Genomic DNA, 24,279 nt, shown 5'->3' with positions numbered 1-24,279 from the left:
ATTACAAAAACCCACACTGCTCACCGTGGTGTAATCTACACGCCTTACAGAATTTCTGTACCTGTTTTCTGACATTACAATGCTGTATATACTATCTAAAGTTTTATTTTTTCCTGATATTCAGGAGGTAAAAAACGGGTGGTATTTGTTGAGCTTCAATACTGGTACAGACTCCACAATTTGGGGCTTTTCGGGCCATTTTTTTTTCAGCAAAGTAAAATTTACTACGAGCAGCTGTTTTTGAGTAGAAAACAATATCTATATTTTTTGCTGATCATTTTCACAAGCAATATGGAAATGCAGAGTTGCACACAAAAATCTTGACAAATCAGATATTTCTCTCTCATTCATGACAATAATTTTGTCTTATCCATTCCCATCTCCTGCGCAGCACTTCCGTGTGTGTGCAAGACCTGCTTGCCTCTCAAAGTTGCGAAAACATTCATTCAACTAGACCATTTAAAACATGAGCCTTGGGGCAGCACAGTGTTTGATAAAAATTAGAACTTTAGCAAAGACTGACTGTGGATTGCATGTGCCCTTCTATGTTCCGTGTGGGCTTCAATCAGTAGAGCAGAAAAGGACCATAACGTACTGCTGTGCCGTCTATCTGCCGTGTACATATGAAACCCGCAGTGGGCACACTCCACCACCAGCCATATGTGTGGTGTGGCAAAGCCTGCCGCCTGTAAGCACAGTTTAGTGCTAGGGGTTTGATAGATTTCCATATTTTTTGCTCAACTAATTTTGGTTTGAAAAGTTCGCAATTTTCGTAGAATCTTTTCTTCCTTGATATGTTGCCAAGTAGTCCCTTTTGAAGAGCATTGTCATTGCCGGGCGCCTGTTGGTTTGCGTGTTTTTATCATCTGCCGCAGGTTGAGAAACTGTTCGCATCATCCTCAACCGTAACATATTGTTTATAATGCACTCTGGCTGGTCATTTTTACCGCTGTAAAATTTGGATCAACCGTAATCGTATCATGAGATTCCACTGTATTTACAAGGTGTCATCTACCAAGAGTGTTAAGCATATTTTAAGTTTAGCTTTAACTGCAAGATTGCTGATATGACCATTCCCACGAAGACATTCTTAGCTGAAAAACTGTGATGCACGTGCTACAAACCTGTAGAGATCAGGTGAGAGTTCGCTGTTGTCGGAACTCTGCCGGCCTGCCTAACTTTTATTCTACTTCGTATGCCCCGAAGTGACATTGCACGAAACTCCCTGCTCCTGTGAATAGGACCACCAGTTCCAGCAATGAAATTTCACCACAGTTGGTCATCTGAAGCACGCTGGCACAAATGGTAGGATGGTGCACCCTACTGCTGTTCCGTGGAGTCTGTGCATACTGTTCTGAATTGCAAGGAAACGTGGCAAAATGGCAGGACAAAGGAGGTTCATCAGACACACCTTGAGGGCAGTGAGTGCCCGGATAGTGTTGCCACCACAGTTCTGGATCAGGGTGGCTGGGATGATTTCCAGCGCCTTGGCCAGGGCACGGTAGGGCCACTGCTGCACTCCAGTGAGGTTCTTGCTTTTCTCGGTAAGTAGCTGCATAGAAAAAGTCAGGCAATGGCAGTACTGTAAGAACCGCACACAAAAAATGTGGTAATATTAATTTTTGGACAATCTCGATTTTATGACCGACAACAGATGGTAAGCTAACAGAGTAGAATCTCAATGATATGATCATGGATGACATGATTTCGTTCAGATTCCTCAGCTGACGTGCTTGTGTAAGAAGTGCAGACATTCGGATGTTCCAAACTCTTTCCTGCACAACTACGGATGATATAAATGTATGAGCAGTGACTGCTCCTCCTAGCACTGAACGTTGCCCTCACCAATAATGCAGTACACGCCGAGACCGCTGATCACCAGCTGCGCAGTATGCATAATGAGCACAGAGTGACGGCGTGTGATTGCAATAAATCCTATTGGCTCTGCAAAGATTTGCGTTAAATGCATTTCTGGTGCTTCAGCACATTGATTTTGCTAGTTTTCCGTTTCTGATAAGACTTTCGGGTGTTCTGAATAATTTTCATGATCCCAAGAGATTCTGATCATTAGGATTCTACTCTATATACAGTCGACAACCAAAAACTCGGACACCTGATTTTTCGGACATGCTTGATTATTCGGACTTTTTCGTGGCGTTGCGACATGACTCATAGAACCAATGTATAAGAGCGCCTGAAATTTCGGATGCACCGCAACTGACCGCTCGATTTTTCGGACCTCGTTCACACTTGCCACCAATAACCAAGCCGCCACATAATGTGTACAGTGGAACCTCATTGATTCAAACTGCAGAAGAGATCGAAAACTTGATAAGTCGGCACATTGCGCCCGCGTGGTTTCGAATTCGTGCTGTTCTTGAATGTCTTCCGCCGCACGAACTTGAACCATAGTCAAGTTCAAGGAACTCATCTGTGCCGAGTCTTTTGTCGCGAAAACGGAAAGAGGTAGCAGCGAAGTGCATGGGAGGCGTACAGCCTCACAGAGATAGTGAGCGTGGGAGAAAACGGTGGTGCATTTCAGAGCAAGGTCAGTGTACCCGCGGCAAAATGCACCGCAACCCTGACTCTTCTATTTTAAAACCGTAAACAATTGGCATTTTTCAATGACAGGCAAGACGCCTCATTATACGCAAGCCACCGCAGAGTGCATATCAGCGGATACGATGCTGATTTTGGCCCTAGTCGCTAGGCCTAATGGCCTAACGGAGTGCTTGCTTCGGCCGTTTCTCGGTTCTTATTGTTTCGCCATCTTCGCGTTCCTGTTTCCAGGCCCATTGTACTGAGGGCGCAGCGCAGTTCCCGCAGAGGCGTGTTCGCTTTCCCGTTTAGACTTTGCCCTAACCCGTGTGTTCATTGGCCACATGCCGAGGGCAGCACAGCCAGGCCGAGCTCGTGAAAGCAGTCGCCGCCCGTTGCCCGTGCACATGTCGCGCGCGGCGAAATATAGTGACGAGGAGCTTCAGAATGTGTGCAATACAACTGACCGCTTCCTCCAGCATATTGGTAATAAGTTCGTGATTTTTTCGGTGAAATTTGATTTCCCGGACTGCCCGATTTTCTGGTCGTTTTCGCGGTCCCTAGAGAGTCCGAAAAATCGGTTGTCGACTGTAGGTGGAACTTTAGATCCCCATCCCAGAGAAAAGCAGCATGTCTAATTGTATACTGTATATACTAGTGCAAGAGCCCCGAATTTTTTTTTTCCTCGTGGTTTTAATAGGGTGCAGCCCTTGCACAAGACTAGATTTTTCAGTAAAATTTTCCGACTACAGTGGCACCCAGAATACACATCCCAATTTTATGCTGCGGCATGCATTCTTATCACAAATTAGCGCAGCCTCCACGAATCCTTCAAATACATAATGCATTCAAAGTATACAGTATAGCAAGCGTGCCTGACAGCCAGTGCGAATTAACTGCCGGGAGTAGAACAGGTTGCTAGATCACTTTACTAGGCAAACGTCATGGGATTCTAAGTTATTAAGAACCTCCGAAGATCGAGCGCTACGTTGTGTCGAGGCGCACTAGATGAAGATTGTGTCTAGATGCACTAGACGCAATCTATTCTACTACAACCATCTTCAGGGCTCGACCATATCACATGTTCTTATTCGCCCGCCCTTTGCAAAAATTTCCTCACAGGCATGTACTCTGGACATGTCCAAATGGGCATGGCTTTGACTGGGTACATTCTCTTGCTCCAAAAGAAGGCAAATGCTGCTGCCGTCATCTTGGATCACTGTTAGGTGCACTGAACTCCCACACGGCTGCCTGTTTCTAGTCCTGAATATGTGATAATATAAGCATTCCCTTTTGTGCTGCAATTACTGGTGCAATGGCAAATGCAATTTCAGCTGAGATGATGAAACAGGAAAGATGGGCTCAAACCAATTGGCGCAAACTGAAAAGGACGTCTAGTTAGCGGATGGTTCCCAGATGGGCCAGTGTCTAGTAGTAAAAGCCTCGCCACGCAAGCACTTACGTGGCCAACTGCCATCTCAACAGCACCACCACCAGGCACAAGGCGAGGCTCGAGAAGGACGTTGCGTGCCACAGCCATGGCATCCTGCAGGTTGCGCTCCACTTCCTGCAGCACATCCTTGGAGGCACCGCGCAGCAAAATAGTGCATGCCTTGGGGTCCTCGCACTCCGTGATGAAGCAGTAGTACCTGCAGCAGGTGTGCAAACCCCGTGTTGCGCAAAACAAATCTCCCCATATGCAACATGCCTGTGGCGAGTCTAAGAGCCATCTTCATGCGCAAAGAGAAAGAGTCAATCGATGTCCTGGCTTTGCAGGGGAACTGAAAGAAGCTGAATCTGTACTGGTCTGCAGCAATTTACTCAATCAACTAATTTACAGCTGGCGTGGTTAACAGTGCACACTTCTTAGATGCAGCTGCCAACCCTTAACACGACAATTAAATTTCCAAAGGAATAGAACATATCGGCTCCTTTTGGTTAGCTGATCACGGAACAGGAATTTACAGTGGCATTGGCATAAAGACGGAGGAACAGAAGAGGGAGCTCTGCACACCTAAAATCTATGCCTCACAAGAATGGCTCTAAAAACAAAAAGTTGCAGACTAAGTCACACTAAAACATAATTTGCAACGTTTTTTAATATTTTCTGGGCTGCCTTCCACGTGGTGTGCAAACACATTGCGTTTACAGCCGGGAAAATTTGTTGGCATGCGTTAGGGCAATGAAGCACAGGATTTAAACATGAACCAATAAGCTGTTCGCATGGCAGCGCCACAAGAGTAGCTTGCAGAGAACAGGCATAGATACAGGAAAGGAAAAGCATGTACGCACTCTTCGCCAATCTTCTTGATCTCAAAGAGGCCTGCCTTGGTGCCTACATCCTCCTCACGCAGCTCGTCCGTGCGGTTGGCGATGGTTGCTCCACACACACTACAAGAGAAGAACCGTGAATTAAACACTAACCACTTACTTAACACTAACTAAAGCAATGTGCTAAAATTCCATCCATCAGCTCCATGTAAATTTAGAAGTTGAAAAGCACTTCTTTTGGCCCTTGCCCACATTTCTTTCATTACAGCATGTCTTTTGAAACAAACAAACAAACAAACAAACAAACAAACAAACAGTGATTATGGCCTAAACACAGCAGGTAAGCAAGCACGAATGTGAAATAGTGAAAGAAAAACAGGGAACCAAAAGTGCTTTCACGCTAAAGACAGTTGCAGGCAATCAAAAGAAAAAATATCGTGGTAAAAGGGGCTGATGAAATGCTCGTACTTACCGCGCTATCCTGTTGTTGTCTGTCTTGCGCACTCGTCTCACACAAGAAATGTTAGCCTTCATGAGGTAGTGCTGCGCCAAATCTGATAAAATGGAAACAAACAAACTTCATAGCACAATTCCAGTAAAATTTTGCATTATAACAACGTAATAGGTGAGGCTCTGTAAACAGTTGAAACCCAGTTTTCTTTATAGCCTGTCTTGGAAGTCAGGTATATATCCTTAGTTGAAAAAAAAAAAAAAAAACTTACCAGACACGCCCTTTTCTGTGATTACAACATCTGGGTTCAGCTTGATGATGTCCGAGCAAATCTGCTGGATGTACTGCTCTTCAATCTCCAAGATCTTGGTGAAGTCCTCTTCGCGCAGTATTTCTATGTTTGTCTGAAAAGCATGTCAAGTTCTCAGCACACAAGCAAAATGCAAGCGGTTTTGCACAGAGTGATTGTAGACATGCTCGCATCAGAAGAAAAAAGGAGAACTGGTTTCAAGAGCTAAGACCAGAACACTAGACAGCGTAATTACCTGGACACCTGTTGATCTGTTGATCATCTGTTGATCATGTGTGTCCAGAATACTTTTGCTTTACTGCAATAGCTGCTTTTGCCACAGAAAACCTTGGTGTGCGCACTGCTTTTGTAAGACATCAGATAGCAGTTAAAGCAGCACAGTCTCTACCCACTGCGCACCTCCAGCCACTATTCTGCTGTTGGTCAAAATGACGTCAACAAAGTTTCATACTGTAGTTCAGTACATTTAAGAAAACTGCTGCCATCGAACAGCATCAAGCTGCACCACAAGACACAGTACCAATACAGTTTAGTAAGTGACTACAGTGACATTATGCACACATTAATGAAATGATGTCACGCTGCTATTTTGAGATGCCAATAAGCTTTCTGGAAGCTTTACAACATTACACTTTCTTTCTCGGTGGCAACAGCACTTATCATCACTTACACCGCAGCTATAATTCAGCAACACATCATAAGATGCAAAAGAAAGATTGTGCACCGCAGAGCATGTAGACAGTCAAAGTCTTGGCAACCATGAAAAAATTTGAACTTGACCACACTTTCGACACAGAGCAAACTCCTAACCTGAGAGCTTTTCACAACCAACACAACCATTGCCATGACAGTTCAAAAGCCCACTAAAAAAAAAAAAAAAAAAACAACTGATCTGATACTTTTTGCCAAATAAAACAGGTCTGCAATTTGAAGCTATGTGTAACTGCCTAGTCATTGAACTGCTCCATGTTAGCACTGAAGATGAGGCTCGCGGTGTCCATGCATGCCATATTTGCTCGATTCTAACGTGCACCTTTCTTCTAGAAAAAATTGTCTAAAAATGACATGCCCGTTCGAATAGAGCATGAAACTTGAACTACTGCATAAAAAAATAGGGTGCTGCTGTAGTAGTTTCATTTTTGTACTCTATTTTAACGTCATGCTACTTTTATTACTATTTTTTCTAAATAAAAGTAAATACGGTATTCCCTATGTTGCATGGCCTCTACAGAAAAATGGCTCACCTGACTCTCTCCCTTCTTGTACTCAAGGTTGCAATCAAGGAGCACGATTCGAGGTTTTTCAATCCTCCTGAAATGCCACAAAACCCAATCAAAACTGTCCAGGCCTCAAGGGTTATTCACGCAGAGCAAACAGGTCCCAAACTGCATCAAACAGATTGCTAGCACCACAAACTTTACCCGTGCTGTACACTGTCTCAACAAATGTACTCATTCTGTAAATGCCAAGTACGAAGGAAACTGAACAATTTTTAGCAGAAACACCAATGAAAAAGCTCAATTAATGCACTGTGTATATATAACCATGAACAACATAAGAAGGAACAAAGTTCGAGCCTTTATTTAATGACTACTCCATAACTGTATGCGACAAGCACAGCTTCTTTTGTTTTTAACTAGCCTCCCACTCGGCATATAATAACAAAAAGCATTCTTAAAATTAGCAGAGAAATAAACAGAAAATTGGCAATTTTCTGCAATAAGTTTGTTTTCGCCCATATTACTCACAACTGTTCAACACTGCACAAAACAGCAAAGTACAGTAGCAAAGTACAGCAAACAAGCACAACCACTAGCCTGTTTGTCAAAAGCAAAGCACTTGAGGGATTTCATTCTGAGCCATGCCGTGTTGCTCATTATGCACTGCCTATGTTCTTGACCTCTCAAAAGTGAAAGGGACTCTAGTCCTTGCCCCTACGAAACTTGGGAACTTACAGAGATGCTATGACAGCCCCGCTACATAAATCAGAGGAAAACCCTTTGGGAACTGAAATTTTTAGAAAGGCTGTATCACTTCAAGTTGACAGACTTGTTAGACAAGAGGAGGCAAGTGCGACGAGTGCTTCCTGAATGCACTAGTGTCAAGTGCTGCAATAAAAGCTCGCACCCGACTGAGGAACAGTTGCACACATCATAACTAGATTATAACGAGCACTGGATATAAAGTCAAATCTTGTTATAACAAACAGGTTAACAAATTTTACACAGCTGAAATCCGTAATAAAAAAATTGCACAGGAGAAGTGTAATTTAGTCAGTGAGAGGATGGCAACTGAGAAAGACCTTTTCATAAGTTTTAGTGCCATTTTGAAGTTGCTTGCGGTGAGTGCAGAAGCTGCAAAAAACAGAGCGCCAAATGCCAGTTAGGCTGGCTTCCCTGCATTTATTGCCAGCATGCGGCGGCAGCAGGTCAACCGCATGACAGCGGTGTCGCGTAGAAAACTGGACGCCAGAATGAAGGCTGTCGCCATTTTCATCACCTCCATGACAGCCGTCAACACAAGGATGGTTGCTGTTAAGGTTACAACTAACTGCACTGCTGGTTCTGGGGCTTTTTAGACAGGTGCAAGAGGCACAAACGGGCGCTGACCGCCTAGCTACCAACTGTTCGGACCGTTTTATCTTCATAGCGCGGTAGGAAAGAGTGAGCTGAAGCGTGAGCCGTGGCGCAAACGCTTGCCCGTGGCGTTTGCACCGCGGCTCAGCTTTAGCTCACTCTTGCCGAGCCACCACCAGTGACTCATGTGGTAAGGCCTTCAAGGCCTTCAAGGAAAGTCAACAAAATACCAATGCATAGTGATCCTTTAGAACAAAATCACTTATCTGGAAGTACACCGTAACTCTGGTGGCACTAACTTGGATTCACTTTAAAAAAAAAAAAAAAATGTGCCCTGACACCAAAACAAGCTGAATAGGAATGAACCCTTAGGGCCTCTCACCTTTTCATTCGCGGGTGAGTAACATCCTTGTTTAGCATAACTCCACGGAGGACGCATGAATCTTCAATGGCACCTCCTGGAACCTGGTGATCAAAAATATGCACGCTCAGTTACACATCCGTGTCAAGCCACATATACAATGTAACCATTACACTTCTCATAGCAGGCTAGAATAAGAAAAGCACATACAGTTAAACCTCTATTTAACGACGTCGGTAAAATCGGCCATTTAGTTCGTAATATTGCAATTTCGCAACATCAAAATTTGCCTCCTAGCATGCTAAGAATCCGCCAAAAATGTGCTGCAAATAACATGCAGGAAAAGCCTTTATTTGCGATTAAAATGCTTCTTCTGCCCTTTCTTCGCCAGCAACAACGGCGTTCGCGTCTTATGTCGCGAGCCGCCTCGGCACGTTTATCGCGCCGAACACCTCATGAGTGACGGGAACGACGCACTCGTCTTGAGTTCCGGTTTTTCTGTCATCATTCTCTTGTAAGTGCCCCAAGCACACTGCAGATACGATGTCGTGTTCCACCACTGTCAGCGCTGCGATCTCGCAGCCGTTGACAGCGGCTTCGCGACAGGCCATGCCGCAGGCCCCCTCCCTCCCTCGCATTCCTCTTACTCTTCTATCTTTCATGTCGGTGAGAACGAGGAGAGTGTCCTCCAATCACCAACCAATGATATGAAATCAGGCCAACCCCACTCCTGCCACAAGCGCGAGAGTGTCTTTTTGCACATACGCGCACAGTCTGAGTTGGAAGCGAGGTTGTCAGGTGTGAAGCGCGTGACGGGTGTGTTGACGGCACTGACCTTCCAGTCCTTTTACCAAGTTTTGGGCATCCATAAATGTGATAAACGCGGTGCGCTGACTTCGAGCACAAGCAGCGTGTCACATTTGGCGCCGATTTTGGACGAGACAGCGAAAGCCGCGGGCTGGCCTGGCAGACTGCCAAGGCTGCGCAGAAGGTCATGGTAGCCCCGTAGCCCCACCTGTACTGACCCAGATGGCGCGGCCGGCGGCGCGCTCACCACTGTGATCGTCGTCGTATTTACGTCTGCCGTGCGTTCTGTATGTGACAGCAGTGCGGTGCCCATATTATGTACGCGCCCCGACACAAACTTCGGCACGCTCTCTGCTCAACCACTCAGGGCCACAATACAATTTTTCCGCAGGTTCGTTTCCAGCCAGCGATGAAATTTCGTTGCACTGAAAGTGCGCCGAAATCTGCTCCGTTATAATGAGGCTAAAAATACATCGTATTCTATGAACGTGAAGTTATGAAAACTGGAATACTTCGTTATATCGAGGATTTCGTTATATTGAAGTTCGTTACATCGAGGTTTAACTTTATATCCTATGCTCACCTTCTCCACCTTGGCATAGCGCTTAATGTCAATCTCCTTGCGGCCACCCTCCTCAATGCAGACGGTCTTCACGGCATCCAGAGCAATCTTGCAGGCCAGGTCACTCCTGAGGATGATAGTTCCCAAATCACAATATACTCACGAACTTTTAGACAGCATAATGAAAACAAAAACAATAATTATAAAGTGTAGGTCATATTTCTTACACAGTGAGGCATGTCCCCACCCACGAAACCAAAAGGAAAGCAAGTTTGCCTAACATTCTTTTGCTGGTATGATGGGGTGTTCAGCCACCGCTCCCTTCATCCTAAATTATAATTCAATGAGCACAGAAGTAAAAGAGAGAGAGAAAAAGAAAAAAAAACACATGCATACCATTTGCTAATGAACTTTGTTCCAATGCAGCTCTGGATAATCTCAGTCATCTGCTCCTGGTTGTTCACATCAACTGGAACACTGAAAAAATGAAAACATTAGAACCTTAGTTTCAGCTCATCACAAAGAAAAAAAAATAAGTACACAGCACAGTACCAAGTTCCTTCTTACCTGACCTTCTCCTTCAGGATAGTGATAATGTCCTCGAGCGCCTGACGATAAGCGCTGATGATGACGGTGGGGTGCATGTTTTGTTCCAAGAACGGGAGTGCCGCACCAAGAAGCTCACCAGCTGAAAATGGGCACCATGAACAAATCAAATACAACCTAAAAAACACTACTGGAAGGCACGTTACAATGCTCTTAAGTGGAGGCACTAGTCACGGCAAATGCAGTGATCTGTCCAAAAAAGCAATTGGCTGGCAGAACAACTTTTGCATTGGTATTTAAAAAACGTTCCGTCAGGCAGTAGGTCGAACAGAATGCATTCCAATATTTTACAACAGCGAGTTAATTTACAGAAAATAATTATACCTTGCAGGACTCATCTTATGCCTAGGGGTTACTCTTTGTGGTTAAGAAAAAAGTAAGCTGAATACGGTTTTCGAAATTTGGGTTTAAGTGAAAAAGACCAGTATTCTTGGTGAAAAAGACCAGTATTCTTGGCATGCAAGGCGAAGCTTTATCTTGCTGTTGAGTACAAGTTACACTCAGTCAAAGTGAAAATTAACTAAGCAGGGAAGCCAGGAGCGGTACGAGGTGGTGGTAATGCCAGATCAGCAGCGCAGTTGTGCGATTTACAGAAATACATGCTTCTGCAGGCCAGGAAGCACCGGCCACCTCCTCGCCACCTGCTAGAGCTATGCATGGGTGTCACAAAAAAGTTCCATCGCTGCCATCAACTTGCAGACCATGTGATGCCCCAACCTCTTGTTCAACCCAACATGACAACCCAATGATAACCATGTCAACTTGTTCTCAGAACTAAACTTCCACTTGTGTTTTTGTCTACTGACTACCTCATTTTACTTGCGTTATTAACTACAACAATTCCTTCTAGAATTACGGCTCCAAGCACTACCATCTGTGTGTTAATTGCTGGCAAATAAACTGTTCATGATGACAAAAATGCCAAGACAGACTCTAAGTGACTTTTGACTACATATGGCTGCCATGTCTGGAAAAAAAGTCATCAATTTATTTGTTGAAAAATAAAAAAAATTGAAGAGTCCAACCCCTACTTACACCCTAGAAAGCTAGAACTTAAAGGATGATGAATAACTAACTGCTAAATAGCAAGTCAAAGGACCATTCCACAGCTGCAACAAAAAAAATCAATTGTTCTGAAACACGTACATGGATGCACAATGCACACATAGTTCCTTAGAAAAGATGTCAATTTCTAGCCACTATACAACTGCCTGCAGTTTCTTGCAATTAGTACCCTTTCTATGTTGTGTCCTCTTTTCTATAATGGTTGCTTACAAATTACCTTTGCAAGTATGCTTGTCAGATACATAGTAATATGTGCAGCCTCTTTCTGTATTTGCTATTTGTACCATGGAACCCAACACTTGTTGTTAACATCACATATCTGTAACAGCAAAAGTATGTGCACTTCCCAGATGGGCGCATCCACAGTTCTTTCCCAGGCCTTCGAACACACTGTACCGTGTACCTGATGTTTAGAAACTTTCAAGTACCATTATCCACACCACTTAAATCTGCAATCCGTACACAAACACAACCAGAAGCATCAACAATTTGATATATCTTAACATATTTACAATTTTCCCAAAATTTGAAATAGCTATAACAATGGCTCTGCCATGAAAAATAAAAAAAAGAGTAAAGAGAAATGAAAACCACCGACAACTAAGCTGCATTGGATGCCCTTACCAAGAATGATAACCGAGGTAGTACCATCACCAACTTCCTCATCCTGTGTGCGACTGATTTCAATCATGGACTTAGCAGCTGGGTGCTGAACAGTGATCTGTAAGAAGAATGGTCATTCTTTAATTGCAGGTAATATTTTGTAATATAGAAACTCATGTAAAAAGAAAAAAAAAGAGCACAGTGTTTAATTTAAGAAAGGAAAGATAAGCATTTGTGCTTCTTTTCTGCTGTGAAAATTAATACCTTTGGAGCTCCCGTGCCATGGACTGCTTAAGAACTTGGCCAGTTGGCCAATGTGGTAAAGTTAAGCAATTAAGCACTCACCTCTCGCAAGATAGCATTGCCATCATTGGTCATTATGATGCCTCCAATTGGATTCATTAGCATCTGTGAAGAAAGAACAGAAGAACATTTAGCCTTTTCCTGATGGTCTTCTGCACTAAAACCTTCATAGTCCATTTTACCATGAATCCTAGGAGAAAGTATAACTTTGCAAACTCAGTGGTGGTCCAGTCATTTCAAGTTCTGGAGCAATTTTTGGTGCAGAATAATATTCATTTTGGAGCACGTTTGTATCAGAATAATTCTGGAGCACCCCGGGAGCAGCACAAACGGAATAAAGGAGTCACCCAGAAGAGTTTGTTACTAATGAGATCAGGTTCAGGCATGTGTAGCTAGGAAGAAAAAAAAAAGAAGAAAGGTGCTCACAAAAAATAGTGACAAAACATTGTATTAATGCGGGCATTGTCTTGCACGCAAGTTCGGCTAAGCATGCTTGACTAGGAGTCCAAAGGATACTTGAATCATTCTTTTTTTCATTCTGGAACTATTTCAACGCTCCTTGGAATTTTTACAAATTCATCAAGCTTGCAAAAAGGATCAGCAAGGCTGAAATTCCCTTGTTCCAACAAAGCTTGACCTTGTTGGACCTACTCCAAGCTTTTGTTCTTCAACCCAGAAAATATGACTTCTTTAGCGCACTTCAGGGTTGAATGACATGATGCAACCGAAACGATGCGCGAACATGGAGGAAGGAAAACTCGGGAGAGGCCCTCGCTATCCGAACTGCACTCCAAAAAGTGCGGCGGAAGTCCCGCACTTTCGGAAGGCGCAGCCAATAGTAACGCTAGACGCAGCATCGTCGCTTGCTGCAATGCCTGCTGCGCATGCACAAGTGCGCTGAGACGGCGGTCAAGTGGGGCAGGAGGAGGAGGAGGAGGAGGGGGGGGGAGCCGGCTTCAATAAATTGCACGAATGAACTGGCTGCTAAATTCTACCACAAGCCAGCTCACCCTGGATTGCCAACTGAGGAAAGGTTTTAGTAGGTTGCCAAATGAAAGCCTGGTCGTCTTCCTGTGACCGTGAGAGGATGGCTTACATGTCTGCCATGAGACGATCTCACCTAGCTTATGGACACACACATACCAGATATTTTAGATTTTTTGCCTTTCACTCCACGTCTGGAGAAGCGACAAAACCCATTTCGGCTGTGATATCATCCGAACTCGACACATATAACTTCATAGCTTAGCAAATGGTAACTACTGAGCACTAAAAATTAAACTAAAGGCATCATGTATGAGAGTTAAATGAAAAGTTCATACTGAAAAGTTCATACTGATCCAAGAGTGGATATAAGGGGGAGGACTGTGCATCTCAAGCGAGAACTTCTTTTTTTGTGGAAAAACTGCGCTCTGAGCCACCCCCACCCCCCAATCTTATGAAAAAAAAATAATCAAGAAATGCACTGTGCAAAAAGAACCACTTGCCCAAGAATTTCCCCTAAATCTGTACCTGTCCTGCCCTAAACCTCGTTCTTTTATTCAAAAGGGAAACTGAAGAGGACTGGTTCCTTGTTATGAAAAATCAAACCTAATGAATGATGCACGAACGGCTTCGATGGATTTGCTTTATACCTGCTACATAAACTATCAAAATTCACAATTTTTAATACCAGGAAAAGATCACAAGATTATGTCCAAACAAAGCAAACATTCAGAGGCTTAATGCTTACAAAGCAGAAGTGTTTAAAATGGGCAAGTCACATTATGTGCAGTGGCATTGTGTTACAGCCTTAATCTACATAACTTATTTCTCCACTATGAAGTAATGCCGTGGGGACATAAGGTACTGGTCTTTTTCCGGCAAAAATATTTTGGCAAGGGTACCTACGATATTAATCACTATTCCTTACAGGGCCACAGCAATGCCCAATAGTTCTCACTTTGCTTTAAAATCAATCACAAAGCTGCACTCGCGATGAGCCACTGTACACACACGCTCTTTGGCTGCACTTCAATGGCGAATGCCGAAGAAACAGAGGGAAAGCGACCGCCGCGCCCCCAGTGTCAACGCCGCCAAGTGATCCTCCACGTCGGAAGGCGCGGGGGGAGGCGCACTAAGTATTCTCAAGTCACGCACACTGATCGCCGCGCGCACTCGCGGCAGCCCCAAGCGCAAAGCGAAGCGTGCGCGCGAGAGAGCGCGCGTATTTGGAAACTGTGCTCGGCGCCTGCGTGCGCAAGAAAAGAACGCCCTGAGCAAGCACCGGTAGCCATGACAACGTCATCAACGCAGTCGCCGCGATGATCTGTTGCTGCCGCCAGGAACGTTACCTTGAGGATGAACGAGAGGAGAGCTGTGAGTAGAGCAGGGCTGTGCGATAGCAATAGCCGAAGCCCCACTCATTGGGTTTCTTTCATTGCGCACTGCTATTCTGCACTGCCCCGGGTCTAGACGGTGACGCCATGCACCGTCTTTCGTGGTAAACAAGTCGAGTCTGGTAGCAACCATGTGATAGATCCGAAGGTTAGTTTCGCAGACGAGACGACGGCGCACCACCGGCGGCGCGTTTCAGAACCGGAGAAAAAGTTTCGTCTGCAAACTCGCACAGCAGGCAACGTCGATAGCTGGGCGGCGTCGCGCGCCACTTGCGCCGTGGCTGGCGGCGCAGCGTCTTGGGGCAGAGCGCGCAGCTCAGACAGAAGCGACGGTGACGAAAACGTGTCCGCGCCTTACGAGGCTTCCCGATTTAGCGACGCGCTGAGGCTTCTTCAGCTCGGCACGCAGCCTTCATCGCGATAGCGCGCCCGTTCCAAGTTTCGCTCCGCGTTTCCTTTTCCCCCTCGCTCAACGTCATCGCGAAATCAATCAACGCACGCACGATGAAGAACCCGGTGCGCCGCTCTCACGCACGCAGAATCGAACCTGCAGGCCTCCCAGGAGCAGGTCGGCGCGCGCGCCCGACACTACGAAGAGACGGGAACGCACTCGCCGACCGATCGGGGCGATTCGATGGAGATCGGCCTTACTGGCACGCGCCACGATACGCCAAGCAGCACCGGTCCGGCAAAAGCGGATCGAAAAGTACGCGAGTCAAGCGGGACTGCGTGCCCCGTCGTCGCAACGTATACTAACGGCTGTGCTTCGCCATTATGCTCGCTGTTTGATGCTGCTGTCTTCCAAAGCAACGCACGAAGCCCGTTGAAACCCTTCCTATAATGCCATTAGCACAGCAAGACTCCAAGCCACAGGTTTTCTTAAAACCTTTCCTCACCCCGCCTGCACATGAGGCGCGCGCGCGATGCAGACAACCTACGCGGTTTAGTCGACAAGAAACAATACGCGTTTCATATCTGTCACGGAGCACACGGGCCGTTCAGCTGCTCTTCCCAGGCGGCGCCGACGCACAGGCGCGGTCACACCAGCATTTTTTTTTCTTCTTTTTTCCCTCACCGAAGACTGGCAGCGCAGCTAAGCTCTACTCGGAAGAGCGCGCGCACGCCGCCACGGCCAGGCCGACCGTCCGAAAAGCTCGGGCCGAGGTCCGTTCACTTCCAGCCTCTCGAGAAGCACAGCTGCGCCGCGCGGACACAATTCCACCGGCTGCCGCAACGTCGCGGAAACGCGACGCGGCCTTGGAGATATTGAAAGCTGTTCCTGGCGCCGCTACGAGCGGGGACGCGGGATTTGCATCGCGCGAATCCCCACTCCCGGAGCGCGCACGGCCCGTCGCCACTTGCGTGCCACTTGTTCGGCTCGCGCTTGCTGTAGAAGCGAAGCCTGGGGTGGGTGGGGGGTCTGCCTATCTTTTTCCTCAGTCGACGAAGCATTTCCAAAAATGGCCTTGCGTTTCGCTAGAACCAACAGGTGCGAGTCAAAAACCACGACAGCAGCGACACACGCGAAAGAATGCAACAGGCGAGAGAGTGCTACTTCAAAACTCCCAGTAACAATGGTGTAGAACGCAACAAATGTCTCCAACGGTACATGCATTAAAGTAGGTAGGGCAGAGCCAGAAATGCACTTTTTAACTATGTCACTACGCAAGTCACCACTGGCTGTGCTTATCAAAAAGTCCCCGGAACACTAAGGTTAATGATAGGCCGAACGCAACCAGACTCTCCACTACACTACCCAGCAGCAAACGTGGTGCTGAGAACTTTTCAAAATTGCTGCGCATATAAAGGAACATGATGATACACAAGCAACTATGTGCTTGCAAAACAGGAAAACACTGCTCTCATGCTGCAATAATGAAAAAAAAAAGCTCAAAACGAAACTGAAAAGTTGAGAAATGCTTGCAGCAGCCAGAACTGCAATTTTCTGTCTTTTCCCTGCACCTGAGCATGAAGCGAAAGGGGAAACGCTCCAGGCGTGCCTTATTTTTAGGACCATGCCTGCCGACACCAACCCACACTTGAAAAAGTAACAAGAAAGTAACTGTCAGACGAAAGAGAAAGTTGAGGGAAAAAAAAAAGGGACTGCGACTGAAACGGAGTCCAGACTTAGCCTGGACTCTTAACTGAGGCAGGAACCAATAGGCCTGTGGTTCCACAAGCTGCCGTGTCTACTGCTGCGTCGGCAGTGGGACAAGAGACGTGTTCAACCTCCCCTAACAAAACCTCAACACAAGCCAGGACTGCACATGCGAACTTGCCAGGGCAAGGTGAATCAAATAGGCAAGTTTCTTGTCATTCTTCAGCGATCAGAAGCATGGCTGCTTGTTTCAGTCACTGTGGAGTGCACCGTTATGCACTATCAGCCATGAAGCTTATGGAACAGCCGAGATTTGAAGAAAACAGACTTTTCTTGCCCGTTCAGCAGAAGGCCTTAAATGAAACTGTAGCCTGTGTATAAAAGTGCACAATGCACTTCTTGATAATAGGCCCCAATGAAACCAAGGTTTTTCACAGTCATGTGGTACATAAGCTTTTCTGGCTGAACAGATAGTAACAGATAGCATGCTAGTTGTATGAAAGGAAACAGGACAGCAGTTCTACGATTCCCAGGCACTGAAAACGTCAGACAAAAGTTACAAACTTCTAGGATTTCATCACTGAAGGTCCTTTCATTAAAGAAATGGGAAAGACTGGAAGGTAACTAAATTATTCAGTCAAATTTAATGATCTCTGAATGGCTAGGTACAAAAAAACTAGTTGCAAATAGTACCGTTTTTCACCCACAAACTTTTTTTCTCAAAATATCTCTGAAAATTTGGGGGTGTGTTCATTACGCAGGGTACAACATTCAGAAAAAAATTTAAGCAGCAAAAATGGGCCAAAATGTTGGCTTATGGAATAGATACTTTATCTGGTGTCATTCACCTTCTAGACAAAACTTGCTATTCAGCACGGTTTCTGTGCTTGGGAGGATAATCAACAACTTTCATTTTAAATTTTCGTAGCAGCCCATAATGCTGTCCAAAATGAGCACAACAAGAGTTCACACGAGCACAACTCATAGCTTTAATAAGCACGAAGCCCAACTGCAACAAGCTGTTACAATTCTGAACACGGCAGCTTGAACAGAACAACAGTTATGCACAGGTGTGGTTTCTACTGCTTCTTGGATTCCTTACAGAACATTCTTATTTGCTCTTAGTCTCATAGGGTTAGGTACAGTAGCTTTGACATTCAAGAGATGATGTTTTATAGCATTGTGTAGTTGTTTTGGCATGAAAAAAAAAATGTGCCGGTTAGCATTCACTAATATCAGCAACAGACTGGGCATCAAAAGGAAAGGGTGCATGCTACTCATTATGTAAGTAAATACAGTATGTCCCCTGCCTATGCAACATGACAACAAAACTCCAGGCTGCTTTGTTGTTACGCTTACCTGGGTATTCACCCTTTCCTTGCCGCGCCCACGAGCGTCGTTAGCCCACTAACGATGATGATTTCGCGCTCAGATTTCGGAACTTTCCTTGTTGCTCATGACTACGCTGCACGTCTAACTGTAGTCAAAGAACCCAAGTTTCATTTCTGATGTAGATTTTTTTTTCCCGTGAAGCGGTATTTTTTTAACGTGTTTTGAAGACGCAAAGATGCAGTACCGCACTCACTGCATGCTAAAGACGACTTCGCCACTTGACTTCGAAGCCTTTTGCGCTGCTTACGGGCACGCTGAGTCATCTGGCTGCTATTTAGACAAAATGTCTTTTTCAATGTAGTTCTTTTTCTTCCCGCAAGACGGAAATATTTTGAACTTGCTCTTAAGACGCGATAGCGCCAAAGTTGCTTGGCAGCCTCCGCATGCGCACTCTAAAGCGTCGCAAATATTAGGACTCCGCTTTGCCCGTGATTGATTTTATCGATGACCGGAGCAGCAGCGAGTCTGAAGCCTTTTAGTTGGGATTCAGGTCAGACACCAGCGACGATGGAAATTAGCCTGGAGCACAGGCAGCTGAGCCGCGCTCCGGTGTCCAACTATAGGGTTCCCAGTTATTATTTTGTAGCAAGAATACTACTCAAGACGGAAGTTTTCATTTTTTTTTTGCAGATAGCGGTCAATAGAATACCAAACATTTTTAATATTTTAGAAAATTCTTAACATTTTTTTTTCCTCTTTAGACCAAAGCGCGCCTTTACAAGTTTTGTTAATTTTTACCTAAAACCTTGTGTTTGGAGAATAAAATTTTCTGCAGCAACACGTGATTTGTTATTCACCTTTATATACCTAAAAAGCACATTTATTTAGCTTTGTTTATTGCATTAAATTTTAAATGCAGTTGTTGTTTTTACAGTGAAAAAATACCCCACTGAAACCTACAAAAGTATGGTCATTTTCCCCATGGTAAGGAAAGAATTAGAAGGATAAAAACGCACATGTGCCCGAACATACTTCGACAACCTATGACAGCTAATAGTATGTAGTAATGTACACACTCCCAAATTTTTAATAATAGCGCGCAAGCACTGACTGTCCGGCACAGGGGCACTGCTGCGGAACAGAGAGGAAGACGGAAGGGAGAATGAACATGCGCACTGATAATGCCGCTGGAGCTAGCATCGTCTGCTTGGCTATTCAGTTTTGTGCGAAGCATCCCCTGCTAAGCAAGTTTTATGGCAGTTCTGAGAGCGTTTGTTTCGTGTGCTATTTGCTGCGTATTTGTGGCTCTGGATTGGTGTAAATGCATAATGTTCCAAGCACACAGTAGGCCCCGGTAGCATTTCCAGGTGGTGACTCAAGAGCGTTTAACGAAGTTAATGCGCCAATCTTGAGGGTCCTCTACAATCAGTTTTTCGTAAGTAACGATCACTAATGATCACAACTAGTTTCTTGGGCGGGCTAGGCAGCTTATTACAAATGTGTGCTCTCTTCAGTATGAACTGAAAATAGCAAGCTTTACGAGCTGCAAAAAGACTGCACAAGAAGGCATATGCAAACTTTTCGTACTTGTGCCTATAGAATAAGCGCCAGACTGCACAGATCAAAAATTGTTCAAAACAAACAAACAAAAAAAGTCAACCGACACTGAGGCAGCGATCTAATATCGACCGTTAACGCACCTAACATAAGTCGCCGGATTGAATCCCTGGCGCGAGCTAGACCAACTTAATATGTTTATGATGCACGAAACGCAAAAACGCGTGCCAGAATCCCGAACACATTGCGACGAACGGTTGAGCAGCAATTTTCATATGAAGATTCGTAAAGACGTGGAATTGGGGGGTACTTAAGTCAGCAGTTCAAATCCCTGCCGCGTGCTAGGCTGTATCTTACCTAGCAAGTTAATGCTGCACGAAACCCTGAATCGTATGACACCATCAGGAACATTCTGTGGCAAATGGTTTACACGAATGTCGGGACTAAATGGCCTGACTTTGACACCTGTCAGACAGGGATATATGTAACGGATCGACATAGATACGAGTTGTGGTGCTCGGGCGTAACGCTGCTAATGTTGGTGGTGGTGGTGAAACGTAGTCACGAGAGCCTAAGTCGGCCGCCATCTTGGATTTATAGGTGACGTAAGAAAATTTCACTCCGAAGGGAGGTGGCAGCAGACCCCAAGAAATCGAGAAACGTGATGAGCAAGAGCTAATACTCTTAAAAAAAAAAAAAAGAGGAGCAGTGCTGATGTTCAAGGCAGCACTTTTTATGAGCTAACTTGCCCGCGAATAAAATGTGCGAACTAATATTTGGATGATAAAACATACCTTGAGCATTGCCCTGGGTCCAAGGCAAGTCCGTATGACATCAGCAACAGCCTGAAAAAAAAAAAAAAAGCTTAAGATGGTCCAAGTCACATTTAACATAAAAAAAGAGGTGCTGTTCACAGTGGTAATTCAGACATCACTCAGCCTTCTCCGGGCCGGTTACAGCCCTCCGAGGAAACCGCGAATAGTATAGAGTGAATTTTCATCATTATCACCACTGGGAACAGATGTTCTGTAGAAAACAACCGAACGAACACAAACTTACAATGGGAGTCGAACCCGCCACCTACCAATCGCGGGACCGACGCCTTTACCAACTCGGCCGCTGGCAGGCATGCGAAGCAGCATACCGAACGAGCAAGTCATCCTTGCAGAAGCTACTCCGAAAGTCCGTAACTTGAGTTATATTGCCCATCGTCGCTCTCCGGCTTATCGCCCGTCGTAGTGCATTTTTTTTCCCTTTTTGCTGACCGCTGCACCTAGCAAATTTTTGCTCATTAAAAAAAACTCCGTTTACTACCGGCGAGCTGCTGAAAAAAATACACGCTAAACCTCTATTCCGATTCAGGCCAGCCCGTTCAAATTTGCCGCGCGCCTACTCCCAACTTGCAGAAAGTTTGCCTTTTATGGTCTCCAGCGTTACACCGCGCGTCGACAACAGGAGCCTAGAATTTGCGGTCGATACTCGAGGGCTGGTCAGCCTGATCCCCGAATACGCTTTACGTTATGAAGGCTAGAAGCAGCTCATGCGGTGCCCATCAGCGAAAAACGACGGCTTTTCGCTCGCCAGTGGGCGAATGCATTTTCTTTGTGAATGAGTCGCTCAGTCCAGTAAGCCTATCGACGCCGACACATGAGTGCGGCACCGGGCAAAATGCCGGCATATATTTCTCTCCTGGACCTGAATACGCGAAAACATGATGCTATGCTCAAAAACACATCACACAACACAAATTATCGCAGGTGGTTCAAGTCATTTCATTCAAAATATGCGCAAATTTGGGTTGTCACGCCGCCGTCGCTCACCTTTGCAGCTCGAACATTCTCGATCTGCACTTTCCTGCCAGACTCGCGTTTGGTGTTCTGGCCTGAAAAGAAGAAGCCAATAGTTTGTGAAAAGCAGCCCAATTCACTGGAAAGACTAAATGAAAAGAATCATGCATTCTTACTCAGAACGAGGATCGGAACTTGCCCAGGGCCCATCATTTTCGCTACACGCGGGTGGCTAAGTTGGACGAGTAAGTGGGAGTGCCGCGGGGACAGATGATACGAGAAGACTCATATGAAGCAACGAAGTAAGCATGAATTAGTGTAGTAATTGCGTCCTCTTGCGGCAAAAAATGTTACTACTAACAATATTGACGCATTAGTGGCGCGGCCTGTCGCCTAAAGGCACAAGCGTAATGCGATGGTCGCGGCAGCTGTCGATGGTAGGCGCAACTATTGCTAAGCGCAACAGCGGCGTCCTCTGTCCGTCTCAGCCAGAAGCTGGCATTATGCGGCGCTCCGCGCGGAGTTTTTGCAGTTGTGCGGGATGTTTTCGTTGAGCATGGTGGGTGTGTGGAAAGACCAGCCTAAAGCGCCCAGCGGCGGCCCATGACCTCGGTGTTTTGACCCCCGGGAACCCCGTTAGTGGCCCCTCCTCGATCCTGCACAGAGTGTTGTGCCCGGATGGACTTTGGTGAGTCCGTTTTACCGTTTCGATTTTGTTCCGCGTAGCGCTCCACGAAGAGTCTTGACAGCTTACAACGCGCAGTGCGGACTTCGCTGGCCTAGGTGCTCCCATGATCGCTCTGTTGTTTTTTCTCTCTCCATTGAGAGTGTATGATATCGCTGTTGACGGTAAATCCACGCGCAATGCCTGCAGTTGGGGACAGGGGCACTGTGGACTTAAATAATCCTCGACACACTTGTTTTGGTTCACAACGTTTATCTTGCTCCGAACTTCTGCAGTGGGAGAAACGCGTATACTGTGGCGGGACCTCTGCATGCTACTTTCTCGGCAGAAAAGAGCGCAAGGAAGGGGCTATATCTCGCTTTAGTAAAATGTTCGTAATTTTAATGGGAATGCATACTAAAAAATAATAAAGAAGAAAAAGCCTCAAAATGATGTGCACATTTTACGTTACCCTATTATGCACTTGTAAAGGACATTTTTCTTATTTATTTACTTTTGTTTCATAAGCACATGTGCTCAATCTTTTCTTATTTGTACATTTTTCCGCGCCCTCGACATCAAAGCTTCGCTCAACAAACTGTACATGTATAAAGTTCAGTTGCGGCAACACCTCTCCTTCCTCGGTACCACATATACTGCGGTCACGAAGAGTGGGTCTTGCGTATTTAAACGCACCACCTCACTTTTATTTTATGCTTGTGCAGTTTCGTGGCGATAAACTTTTCGATCCTGACCGACGTCCCGAGCCTTCGGCGGCTCGGGTGGGTCGTTGTGCGTCAACGATCGCAGGCGTCCCATAATTAACGCTCGAGCCATAAAAGGACGCCGGTCCGCTGTTTACGGGGCCAGTAAAATGAAATTCAAACGAGCTAGTAGTAGTAGTCGGGTGCCCGGCGCGGCCGGCTTCAATAGTTTCGCGCGTATATTTGCAGCAGCCACGCTGTCGATGATCTTTCATAGTATGGATGGTAATTGTCTTCACAACGCTCCAATCGGGTTCTAGACTGCTTAGATATTTTTTGTTATCTCCACTGGCAAGTTAAATTTAATTCGTACCACACTTCTGGAACTTACTGGCGCTGTTCATGTCAGTCCTAAGCATCAGTGTGGCGACCCGGGCAATCAGACAAAAACAAACAAAAGAAAATGTTCACTCGCAGACGAAAAAAAAAAACCTCTCTATCTCCTGTAAAGAACCTGACTACATCATAAAATGTCAGAACAACGAAACAGTTGTAAGGAGAATGCGTACAAAACCATGCGCAGACGGAAAAAAAAAAGGCGGTGTTTGCATTCACGCCAGAAACAGTTTGTGCTTTTTTGTGTATGAGCGTGTGGTTAATTGCTAAAGTAACTGGGATCCATCACAAGCACAAATCGAATAAACGCGAGTGAGTGAGCGTTAGCGGACTCTTTGTAGCTTTTTATTTTTATGCGGGTCTATGCGCCACATGCTCTCGCACGCGACTGCAGCGCCTGCGACGTTTGCTTTTCTGCCGAGATCGCGAGTTCAAGGTGACAGCCAACTTGCCGAAGGAGGCTATATATATATATATATATATATATATATATATATATATATATATATATATATATATATATATATATATATATATATATATAAAATCACCAAAAATTGAAGAAACAACAGGATTTAATTCAATTAAATCCTGTTATGTTTCTTCAATTTTTGGTGATTTTATATTATATTGACCAAATCAGCTGCCAGAAAGAAAGGTGCAGTAACTGTCCCAGCCTGTGTGGACACCGAAGCCCCGCTGTAAAGAAAGAATTGGGTGGAATAAAAGGAAAATAAGTGCGCCTGATCGCGAGGCTTCGTGTTTCCCGTCTCGCTGTGACAGCACACGTACACGACATCGTGTCATCCACTTCGCTGTGTCTGCACGCGATGGGTTGATAAGTCACGCTAAGTGCTTTATCCTCTTTTCCCTGTACCTTTCCTTTCCTGTTTTTCCGCCTTTGTATTTC

At 45.4% G+C, this 24,279-nt stretch overlaps 2 protein-coding genes across 3 annotated transcripts in view; one reads left to right on the top strand and one right to left on the bottom strand.

The window, feature by feature from the left end:
* The window catches only part of CCT3 (chaperonin containing TCP1 subunit 3), a 41,116-nt gene extending 19,188 nt beyond the window's left edge, over window positions 1-21,928 (bottom strand). The window contains exons 1-15 of the mRNA XM_077658527.1: window positions 21,782-21,928; window positions 21,639-21,700; window positions 20,613-20,663; window positions 12,496-12,558; window positions 12,172-12,268; window positions 10,444-10,564; window positions 10,273-10,353; window positions 9,898-10,003; window positions 8,529-8,611; window positions 6,815-6,881; window positions 5,532-5,664; window positions 5,282-5,363; window positions 4,831-4,929; window positions 4,001-4,187; window positions 1,412-1,552 (exon numbers count right to left, since the gene is read on the bottom strand). Coding sequence (XP_077514653.1) covers window positions 1,412-1,552; window positions 4,001-4,187; window positions 4,831-4,929; window positions 5,282-5,363; window positions 5,532-5,664; window positions 6,815-6,881; window positions 8,529-8,611; window positions 9,898-10,003; window positions 10,273-10,353; window positions 10,444-10,564; window positions 12,172-12,268; window positions 12,496-12,558; window positions 20,613-20,663; window positions 21,639-21,700; window positions 21,782-21,818 — 1,410 coding nt within the window. The 5' untranslated portion in view covers window positions 21,819-21,928. The remainder of the gene's footprint in view (window positions 1-1,411; window positions 1,553-4,000; window positions 4,188-4,830; window positions 4,930-5,281; window positions 5,364-5,531; window positions 5,665-6,814; window positions 6,882-8,528; window positions 8,612-9,897; window positions 10,004-10,272; window positions 10,354-10,443; window positions 10,565-12,171; window positions 12,269-12,495; window positions 12,559-20,612; window positions 20,664-21,638; window positions 21,701-21,781) is intronic.
* LOC144125277 (multiple C2 and transmembrane domain-containing protein-like) overlaps window positions 14,582-24,279 on the top strand; it is a 200,579-nt gene continuing 190,881 nt past the window's right edge. The window contains exon 1 of one of the 2 annotated variants that reach the window (XM_077658524.1): window positions 14,582-14,811. In XM_077658524.1, the coding sequence (XP_077514650.1) occupies window positions 14,757-14,811 (55 nt within the window). In that variant the 5' untranslated portion in view covers window positions 14,582-14,756. Of the gene's footprint in view, window positions 14,812-22,112; window positions 22,294-24,279 lie in introns of those variants that run through there. The other variant, XM_077658525.1, reaches the window with a different exon arrangement.

This window comes from Amblyomma americanum, chromosome 3, assembly GCF_052857255.1.
Source record: "Amblyomma americanum isolate KBUSLIRL-KWMA chromosome 3, ASM5285725v1, whole genome shotgun sequence".
NCBI lineage: Eukaryota > Metazoa > Arthropoda > Arachnida > Ixodida > Ixodidae > Amblyomma > Amblyomma americanum.
Note: the sequence above shows the minus strand (reverse complement) of the source record. Positions and strands in the feature narration are given on the sequence as shown.